Source organism: Arachis ipaensis, chromosome B05 (genome assembly GCF_000816755.2).
Source record: "Arachis ipaensis cultivar K30076 chromosome B05, Araip1.1, whole genome shotgun sequence".
Taxonomy (NCBI): Eukaryota; Viridiplantae; Streptophyta; class Magnoliopsida; order Fabales; family Fabaceae; genus Arachis; species Arachis ipaensis.
Window position 1 is genome coordinate 30,071,933 of NC_029789.2, and position 10,823 is coordinate 30,082,755.

At 38.8% G+C, this 10,823-nt stretch overlaps 1 protein-coding gene across 3 annotated transcripts; it reads left to right on the plus strand.

The window, feature by feature from the left end:
- LOC107643454 (transcription regulatory protein SNF2) lies at positions 5,404 to 10,495 on the plus strand. 3 transcript variants are annotated; one of them, XM_016347108.2, is made up of 5 exons: positions 5,404 to 5,931; positions 6,987 to 7,515; positions 7,671 to 8,240; positions 8,966 to 9,482; positions 9,669 to 10,495. In XM_016347108.2, the coding sequence occupies exons 2-5, from the start codon at positions 7,285 to 7,287 to the stop codon at positions 9,953 to 9,955; spliced, it is 1,605 nt and encodes a 534-aa protein (XP_016202594.1). In that variant the 5' UTR covers positions 5,404 to 5,931; positions 6,987 to 7,284; the 3' UTR covers positions 9,956 to 10,495. The 3 variants fall into 3 exon arrangements, with proteins under 3 accessions (XP_016202594.1, XP_016202592.1, XP_016202591.1); XM_016347106.2 differs by having other exon boundaries at positions 5,404 to 5,966; positions 8,966 to 10,495; XM_016347105.2 differs by having other exon boundaries at positions 8,966 to 10,495.

Consider the following 10,823-nt stretch of genomic DNA (forward strand, 5'->3'; position numbering starts at 1 on the left):
CCATTTGGTTGTTGCTTCTACTGTAAACTTTGATTATCATCCTCAATTGGATTACCTAAGTTAACCAGACCTTCTGCATGATCTTGTGATTGTAATTGCTTCTCAGATTGGTTTGTGTTTGTGTTTAGCTTTATTTTCTGAGGCCTCCCTATCCCCTACCACTACCCTTGCCTCTACCTCGACCTGCACGATCACCTATACCTCCTACGCTGATGCCTCTACCTCTACCTCTACCCCTACCCTTACCCCGAGAAATCTGCTGATCTTGATCAACTTTCTGTAACTGCTTATCTTGATCATCCGTTTGTAGTTGCTGCTAAGAATGGTTTGCAACTTGATCTATTTTACGAGGCCTTCCCTGATCATGACCTCTAGTTCTACCTAGACCTAGACTACTACCTCTACCTCTGCCTCTGCCTCTGCCTCTGCCTCTGCCTCTGCCACGACTATACTCCTTGGATTGTTTGCATCAGTCACTTACTTACGGGGCCTTCCTCTGGGACGCTTAGTTGGACGATGCTCAGCATTCCTAGACACTGGATTCTCGTATCCTTGATTTCCATGCAGCGGCCGATCATTATGAACATTCTCAGGAGCTAACATAGCTTTGTTTTTAAACATTGTTGGTTCTTTGTGCCTTCCTTGACCTGCAACTTGAACTTGAGGAGATGACTGCCTCTGCTTCTCAATAATATTTACCTTGGGATTTTGTGCATGAAAAATAAGGTTATGTAATGGTAAAAATGACTCCTCTTGATCGTCTACAACCGGCTTAGATTTCAGGTGCCTCCCTTTGCGTTGACACTTTGGAGAATGCTTTTTAAGATCACTAGATACTGAGTTCCCATTTTGCTTTTGTTCAGGAACATCTAAAGAAGTCATTTGTTGTTTCAATTGTTCTTCTGACAGTGCACATTCTAAACCCGGAAGATCAAGTGGCTTTTGGTAATCAATAACATTCAGCACAATTAGGAGGGATGGACAAATTGTTTCTAGGTGCACTATGGAGTACTGTTGGCAACAAATTTTAAAAGTATATTATCATGTCCGACAACAAAATTTTAAATGCATATCATTATGCTCATAGTTACATGGAACAAAAAATAAGCATAAAATTACATTTCTCTGAATAATTTAAGGAAAAAAGGATGATGGTCAATAAGGCAAAAAAATTAGAATAAAACAAATTCCTATCATGAAAGTTTGAAAAGAAATAAGGAATCAATTAATAAACATATTTCAGAGGACTTTTAAATGTGTAGAAATTAAATCTTTTATATTAAACTATTAAAGGAAAGGTAATGATAACATTAAAGCTAGGCATATGATAAATTAGTTTTTTTTGTCATGTTGAACAAACTAAAAGTTTCTTTCTAATATTGATAAAGAAAGGACAAAGGTTGTCACCAAATGACCCAGAGTAGGGTTAAATTAGCCTCTTGCAAATATGCAAGGTAAAGCTTCCTAATACAGATCTACATAATGGATCCAACCCTTCCAAGAACATCTGGGCAGAGTAAAAAGTTTATAGGACTAAGCTTTCCTTTATTGAAAACAGAAAGAAAGGCACAAATATATACGTAAGAAAATGTCAATTATTTCAGATAAATCACAATTTTATGGTTTATCTTGTATTGAATTTGGTGGATTTTATCAACTTTTCCCACATTTATTCAATGAAATAGCATGATTTTGTGAATCTCTCCTAATTTATGCTTAAGAATGAAAACATATTTTTTAGGCCCTAAAATTGCTAAATTTTATTCACTTTAATTCCATTCGATACCTTGACATATTTGTTGAGTGATTTCAGGCTTAGGATGTAAGGATTGGATTGAAGAAGTGAAGAAAAAGCATGTAAAGTGGAGAATTCATGAAGAAATGAAGTTTTGAAAATCTGCCATGCGAAGCATACGCATGACCTGAAAAATCGTAATATGATGCGTGTGTGTGACCCACACGTACACGTGACCAACTTAAAGGCAACACGCTAGGGGCGGGGCTGCAGAAGCCCAATCCAACTCATTTATAAAGCTATTTAAGGCCAAATTCAAGAGGGAACAAGGGGGGAGCAATTAGGAGTAGTTTTAAAAACATGCTTTAGGTCATATTCTAGGGAGAGAATCTCTCTCTTCTCTCTAGAATTAGGTTAGATTTAGGATAGATTCCTCTTAGATTTAGGTTTAATTGTTGTTTTGATTTATTTTTCTTTGCAATTTATTGTTCTTACGTCTTTGTTCTTCTAGTTTTACTTGTCATTTCCTTTATTTTGTTGCCTTTATGTTTATGACACTTTGTTGCTTTTAATTTCAATTAATGCAATTTATATTTTATGTTTGTTAATATTTAATTTAATTATTATTATTGTTTTCTTGCATTGGGTAGTTGTAGAATTTATATTTCTTGCCAATTTACTATGCTTTTCTTTTATGCCTTCCAAGTGTTTGATAAAATGCTTTGTTTGATTTTAGAGTAGATTCTCAACCCTTGCTAGGATCTTTCTTAGTTGTTCGTTTTATTTTCTTGTTCATCAAACCCAAAACCCTAAAAATATACACCCCATAACCAATAATATACACACTTCCCTGCAATTCCTTGAGAGACGACCCGATATTTAAATACTCTCGGTTTTTATTGGGTTTGCACTTGTGACAAACAAATTAAACTTTGATTGAGGGTTGTCTATCGGTTTGGATCTATACTTCGACGAGATTATTTTTGTGAAAATTCCTATCGACGATTTTCCCACATCAAGTTTTTGTCCGACGATTTTCCCACATCCGTTCCCTAATACTGTCATGTATAGAAAAGCTTCAAATGTCATCAAATTAACTCCAAGTACACATTATTAAATAATTTCACTTTTCTAGATTAAATGAAAGCATAGCAAATCCCAACATTGTAACAGGAAAAGATATGACACTTATTTTATAAAAAGTTTTCTTAAAATTCTCTAATCAAGCAAATTCTTGGATATAACTAGTAAACGAGCTCTAATAAAAGGGCACTAACAACTAACAACTCCACCACATGAATGATAACTATCAAGTACCAACAACAGATGCAAAAAGTGATAGAAACACTATAATACTTGATCCTGTAACTTTTGTGCTAGAGGCTCTGCTTCAACATATTGTTCTACAACTCCAACCCCTTGTAATTTATTCTGCTCTCCAACCCTTTTAGTTGACTAGTCAAGTGTTTCTTCCCCCTTCTCTTCCATCCATTTCACCACACTAATTGGCTCATCAGTCCTAGCATCACCTAAATCATAAACTTGATGTTGTGCCTCATCTCTTCCCTCTCTAGGCTTATCACTCTTCTCAACCTTTTCACAGATTTTTACTCTTTTTTGCTTTCGCTCTCCACCTCCATCCATGCTATGCTAACTTCTCTTTGTTCCTCTCTTCTTTCTCGTACTCTTACATTCCTGTCTCCCCTTTCCATCACCATCTATTCCATCACATCAGCCTGTAGAACATATCTGCCACCCTCATTACACACAATCTCTTCATCCTAACAAAGCTTCTCTAATTGAATACACAAAATCTTCTTACGTGCCCATGGCAAATCCTCATACTTCTTTACAATGAAATTAGAAATTTCTTCTTCAGTAGACCCTTTATTCTCATTTAGCTCTGATATTGCCCTATGTATCATGTAAAAAAAAAGCACAAAAGGGGGCGAAAAATTAAAATCAAAAGAAGAACAACATATTCATTATCATCATTTGAATTCTAAAGAAAATAAGACACTCAATAAGCAAAATAAAAAAGATTGAAAATTTGGAGAAAAGTACGGGAAATGAGCTACCAATGCATAAGGAGGGTGTGTGGGGGTGTGGAAAGAAAGAAAAATCTTCTTGAGACGCTGCTGAATGAGGGAGGAAACATGGCGAGTTTCAGGGAGAGGGAGGGGTTGGATTCGGCGAGCTAAGACAAGAGAGAGTCTTTGAGGTTAGCAATGATGCGGTTTCTTCTAGAATGTTCGTCATCGTTAGGAAGAAGTTGAGGAGGAGAGTGAGGTTTCTCTTCTTCGTCCATAATTGGTGCCAGTCGTCAAGGGACTTTGATTATTTGTGTGTGTAAAGTGCCACAGAAGTGGCGAGCAGGGGCGAATAGAGGCCGAAGTGCGAATAGAGGCGACGAACCAGATGGAACGACCGAAGGCGATGGCAAGGAGTGACTGAGGGAAGGGGTGGAGGCTGGTATTGGTGTTGGCGTTGGCATTGTGATGAGTGAGTGTAGTAGTGAACTGCTTAGAGAGTGAGACTGAGACCGAGAGTGACGAAGGTTCAAGGTATACATGGTTCTAAAAACCGGATCGGACTGGCCAGTCGAACCGGGAGTTGACGATAAAAATGATCCAATCCCATGTGTAAAACCGCTAGTCAGAGAACTGCCCAAAAACTTCTAAACCAGCTAAGAACCAACCGGTTGGACTGGACCGAAAACCTATCGGTTCTTACTAAACCATGCCATTTTGCTTGCTTTTAAAAAAAAAAAATCGGAGCACACGCGTGAGTCATGCCTACTTTCTCCCAAACCCCCCTCCTTCGTGCGTTTCAGGCTTTCAGCAAAGAAAGGGAATCCAAAACCAAAACCCTTCTTCCAAGTTCCAAGCACACAAAACCAAAACCCTAGCTTCTTCAACGGTTACTGGCTGTCGTCCGTGGTTATCGGCTCCTCCACGACTTCCCTCATCCCTCTGCGGTTGTCTGTTCTAGTTCGGCACGCCATTCATCCTCCCGCGACTTCTCTGTTCGAGCTGCTCGCCGTCGTCTTGTCGCTGTCCTGCTCTCCGTCACGCTCCTCCCTCGTTGAAGGTTAGTGACACTGTTCTGACTTTTGAATGTTTGATTTGAGTGATTTGCATGGTTCTAAAAACGGATCGAACCGGCCGGTCGGACCGATCAATAATAACGATCTGGTCAGGCATGTAAAACCGCTAATAAAACAACTGGTAAAAAGTACTGAACCGTCCAAAAAACGGCCGGTTGGAACGGACTGAAAATCTGCCGGTTGGATTGAAACGACGCCGTTTTAGTGCTTGTTTGTGCGCCATTATTTTGATAAAAAAGATCTTTTTCAATGAAAAAAGATCTTTTTTATTTTTTAGTGTGTTTAAAAAATTTCTAGTAGTAAAAATAAAAACACTAAAAAAATATTATATTTTTTTTAAAAGATTTTTTTTAGAAAAAAAGATGTTTTTTATGTAATAAATAAATAAAAAATATTTTATATTGTTATATTTAAATATAATTGATAAATAAAAAGATATTTTTGTATGAGATGCCAAACATAAAATTACTTTTATTTTTTTATGAAATTTTTAAAAAAAAGATAATTCAAAAAAGATATTTTGTTAAAAGTTTACCTAAAAGGTTTATTGAGCCGTTGAGCGGCTGAATCACTCAACCGTGAGCCTCACTTCACTTCTCTTCACTCTCGCTTCTCAAGTCCGTCCGTGTAGCCACTTCCCCCAAGTCTCCAACCCCTGCTCTCTTCTTCTGCGAGCTCGGCCCATCCGTCGTCTTCGTCTTCTCGCCGTCGTCTCCGTCTTCTCGCCGTCGTCTCCATCTTCTCGCCGGAAGAGAAACCCACTAGCAGAACTGCCCCAAGCCCCTTCTCCTCTCATTCCCTCAGCAGAGCTACTACCCTCACTCAACCTCAACCAAAGAGAAACCCTAGTCTCCACCGCCGCAAGGAGTTCGCTACCGCCGTAAGAAGGGGTGACACAAGCCCTAGCCACTAGCCAGCCTTTATCGCCGCCGCCATTCAGCTCACCACCGCCATCCCACCGTCGTTCGGTTGTCCTTCACCGTCCAGTCTGACGCAGCCTCCAATCACTCTGCTCTTTCGGAAGCTTTTTCGCGTCTCGTCGCAGCTCCAATTCGGTGGTCGCCCGTCCTCCGTCCGTCTGCTGCTCGTGGTCGGCGTTCTTGCTCCTTCTCCCTCAATTCAGATGTATTTTTTTTATCTAATTGTTCAGTGTTGTTTATTGTCCATCTTTGTTTGTTCGTCGATTTAGGATTCAGCTGCTGCTAGTGTGGTTGTTCAGATTGAATTGTTGAATGATTACTTGGTTAGCTCTGCTCATTGCTACTGTGTTGTGCTGGACTCTGTTTTGTTGCTTTTTTTTTTGTGCTGTGCTGAAAATTGAAAATAATTTAGCTGAAATTATGCTTATTGCTACTCCTCATTTTTAGTCTTTGAAAGTTTATTAATCTTTGTAAAAATTATGCTGAAATTATGCTCATTGCTACTGCGCAAGTGTTCATTGTTAATCTTTAGAAAAGTTTACTAATCTTTGTTGAAATTATGCTGAAATTATGCTCATTGCTACTGCCCAAGTGTTCATTGTTAATCTTTGAAAAAATTTTATTAATCTTTGTTGAAATTATACTGAAATTATGCTCATTGCTACTGCTAATTGTTAATTTTTGAAATTATGCTGAAATTATGTAGTGCTTTAAATTTAGAAGACGTTTAAGATTTATCTTAAATTAGACTATAATTATGTTTTAGAGTGTTTGTTTATAGTTTACTTGTTATTTTATTGTAAAACGGTTTGTTTGGTTGGACCACGGTTGAACCGGTTGGACCAGTAAACCAGTAGTTAGAGTGGTTCGATGACCGGTCTGGTTCTCAGGACCTTGGTGATTTGTGAATGTGAAATCATTGATTTTGTGTTGTTATGCTGCTGCTGCTGCTGCTGTTTTTTAATTTTTGATGCTGATTGTTCTTGATTTTTGAATGTGAAATCATTTTGTGTTGTTATGCTGCTGCTGCTATTTTTTAATTTTTGTTGCTGATTGTTCTTGATTTCTGAATGTGAAATCATTGATTTTGTGCTGTTACGCTGCTGTTGCTGTTTTTTAGGGTGATTATTTGTTGCTGTTTTTAATTTTTGAATTTTTGTTGATAGATTTTTTGATTATTTGTTGCTGTTTTTTAATGTCATCAAATAAATGAATTAATAACCAGGGAAGAAAAAGCAAACCCTGACAAGCCATTGCAAGAAACACCTTGACAACCCTGAACCGTCATCACTCTCAGTCTCGGTCTCAGTCTCACTCTCTAAGGAGTTCACTGCTACACTCACTCATCACAACGCCAGCACCAACCTCCACCCCTCCACTCAGTCACTCCTCGCCGTCGCCTCCAGTCGTTCGATAGTTTGCCGCCTCTGTTCGCTCTTCGGCCTCTATTCGCCCCTGCTTGCCACTTCTGTGGCACGTTACACACACAAATAATCAAAATCCCTTGACGGTTGGCACCAATCATGGACGAAGAGGAGAAACCTGATTCTCCTCCTCAACCTCTTCCCAACAATGACGAACATTCTAGAAGAAACCGCATCATTGCTAACCTCAAAGACTCTCTCTTGTCTCAGCTCGCCAAATCCAACCCCTCCCTCTCCCTCGAAACACGCCATGTTTCCTCCCTCATTCAGCAGCGTCTCAAGAAGATGTTTCCTTCTTTCCACACCCCCACGCACCCTCCTTATGCATTGGTAGCTCCTTTCCCTTACTTTTTTCCAAATTTTCAATCTTTTTTTTTTATTTTGCTTATTGAGTGTCTTATTTTCTTTGGAATAGAAATGATCATAATGCGTATGCGGTTCTTCTTTCGATTTTAATTTTGCGCCCCCTTATGTGCTTTTTTTAGATGATACATAGGGCAATATCGGAGCTAAATGATAATAAAGGGTCCACTGAAGAAGAAATTTCTAATTTCATTGTAAAGGAGTATGAGGATTTGCCATGGGCACATAAGAAGATTTTGGGTATTCAATTGGAGAAGCTTTGCCAGGATGAGGAGATTGTGTGTAATGAGGGTGGCAGATATGTTCTACAGGCTGATGGTGATGGAATAGATGGTGATCGGAAGGGGAGACAAGAATGTAAGAGTAAGAGGAAGAAGAGAGGAAAGAAGAGAAGTCAGCATAGCATGGATGGAGGTGGAGAGCGAAAGCGGAAAAGAGTAAAAATCTGTGAAGAGATTGAGAAGAGTGATAAGCCTAAAGAGGGAAGAGATGAGGCACAACATCAGGTTTATGATTTAGGTGATGTTAGGACTGATGAGCCAATTAGTGTGGTGAAATGGATGGAAGAGAAGGGCGAAGAAGCACTTGACCAGTCAGCTGAAAGGGTTGGAGAGCAGAATAAATCACAAGGGGCTGGAGTTGTAGAACAATATGTTGAAGCAGAGCCTCTAGCACAGGAGTTACAGGATCAGGTATTATGGTGTTTCTATCATTTTTGGCATCTGCTGTTGGTACTTGATAGTTATCATTCATGTGGTGGAGCTGTTAGTTGTTAGTGCCCTTTTATTGGAGCTCGTTTACTCGTTATATCCAAGAATTTGCTTGATTAGAGAGTTTTAGGAAAGGTTTTTATAAAATAAGTGTCATATCTTTCCTTGCTACAATATTGGGATTTGCTATTCTTTCATTTAATCTAGAAAAGTGAAATTATTTAATAATGTGTACTTGGAGTTAATTTGATGACATTTGAAGCTTTCCTATACAGGACAGTATTGGGGAACAATTGGCATTTTCTTTCGTATATATTTGTGCCGTTCTTTTTGTTTTCAATAAAGGGAAGCTTAGTGCTATAAACTTTCCACTCTGCCCAGAGTTCTTGGAAGGGTTGGATCCACTATGTAGATCTGTATTAGGAAGCTTTACCTTGCATATTCGCGAGAGGCTAATTTAACCCTACTCTGGGTCATTTGGTGACAACCCTTGTCCTTTCCTTGTCAATATTAGAAAGAAACTTTCAGAGAATTTGTTTTATTCTAATTTTTTATCCTTACTAACAATCATCCTTTGTTCCTTAAATTATTCAGAGGAATATAATCTTATGCTTATTTTTTGTTCCATGTAACTATGAGCATGATGATATGCTTTTAAAATTTGTTGTCGGGCATGATGATATGCTTTTAAAATTTGTTGCCAACAGTACTCCATAGTGCACCCAGAAACAATTTGTTCAGAATGTGTACTGTCAGAAGGACAATTGAAACAACAAATGTCTTCTTTGGATGTTCCTGAACAAAAGCAAGATGGGAACTCAGTATCTGGTGATCCTGAGAAGCATTCTCCAAAGCGCCAATGCAGAGGGGGGCACCTGAAATCTAAGCCAGTTGCAGACGATCAAGAGGAGTGCTTTTTACCGTTACGTGACCTTATTCTTGATGCACAAAAGCCCAAGGTAAATATTATCGAGAATCAGTGGCAGTCATCTCCTCAAGTTCAAGTTGCAGGTCAAGGAAAGCACAAGGAACCAACAATGTTTAAAAACACAGCTATGTTAGCTCCTGAGAATGTTCATAATGATCAACCGCTACATGGAAATCAAGGATATGAGAATCCAGTGTCTGGGAATGTTGAGCATCGTCCAGCTAAGCGTCCCAGAGGAAGGCCCCGAAAGTCAGAGACTGATGCAAACAACCCAAGGGAGTATAGTCGTGGCAGAGGCAGAGGCAGAGGCAGAGGTACTGGTAGAGGTCTAGGTCTAGGTCGAGGTAGAGGTCGTGGTCGGGGAAGGCCTCGTAAAATAGATCAAGATGCAAATCATTCTGAGCAGCAATTGCAAACGGATGATCAAGATCAGCAGAATTCTAGTGGTAGGGGTAGAGGTAGAGGTAGAGGCATCAGTGGAGGCAGAGGTGATGGTGTAGGTCGAGGTAGAGGCAAGGGGAGTGGTAGGGGGAGAGGGAGGCCTCGGAAAATAAAGCTAGACACAAACACAAACCAATGTGAGGAGCAGTTACAATCACAAGATCATGCTGAAGGTCTGGTTAACTTAGGTAATCCAATTGAGGACGATAATCAAAGTTTGCAGCAGAAGCAACAACCAGATGGTCAGCAGCAACAAGAGCAAGATCAAGGTTTGGTTTCAGAATCAAAACCTGAATCAGAAGAGGCCTCTAAACCTGCTTTCGGATAGGAACCAGAGGCACTGGTTGAGACTCAATTACAAGCACCTGAACCCCAGGATAATATGGCCTCTTAAACCAGATCCGAGGCAGTCCTAGCTGCTCCTCTATGCTTAGCAACCTCTATGAGGTTGGAACCATGGACTTTCTCTGACAAGTCTCTCACTTTTCGACCCAACTTAGGCGCATGGAACAGTCTTTGCCTTCCTTTTTCTCGACAAAGCAGATCCTGATTGATTTTGCATGTGAATGGAAGTTTGGAATAAGAAGTTAACTCGAGCAATTTTCTTGTGGGATCTGGAGTTTGTCATTCTTGTAGCTGCAGTAGATATTTCAATTAGAGTTTATGGAGTATCACAGTTTATTTCAATCATTTTGTTCCTTGTTTTTTTTTGTGGTAACTTATCCGCATGGTGGATTGTTGATTGTTATAGATATTAGATAACAAAACAAAAGCCAATTGTTCTAATTATTATCCTAGGTGCAAATTGATTGATGTGCATTTTCATGATCATGATATAATTCGAAAAGCAACAGATGTTATGTGCAAATTGATTGTTCGAATAGTTATTCTTCTAGTATTTCATTTTGGGATAAAGCTACTAACACCTATTTAGGGGTGATAATTGATAGGATAGGATAAGTTAGCAACTAAATTAATATATTTTTATTTCAATTAATTAAATATGGTAAGACTATAATAAAATTGGTCTGTAATACAAAGAAACACAATAAAAATTAAAGTTGGTCCTTTCTATTAGAGAAGAAAGAAAAATCTTTAGTCCCTATTCTCTTTTATGATGAAAAAGCTCATATAATTTTTTTTATGATATATGAGCTATAAATGGATATTTAAAAAGTTTCTCATTTGGTGTGCTC

Coding starts and splice junctions, on each gene's coding strand:
- LOC107643454 (XM_016347106.2), top strand. CDS start 7,285: ATGGACGAAGAGGAGAAACCTGATTCTCCTCCTCAACCTCTTCCCAAC. Junction 7,516..7,670: donor CGCACCCTCCTTATGCATTG/GTAGCTCCTTTC, acceptor TGCTTTTTTTAG/ATGATACATAGGGCAATATC. Junction 8,241..8,965: donor CACAGGAGTTACAGGATCAG/GTATTATGGTGT, acceptor TGTTGCCAACAG/TACTCCATAGTGCACCCAGA.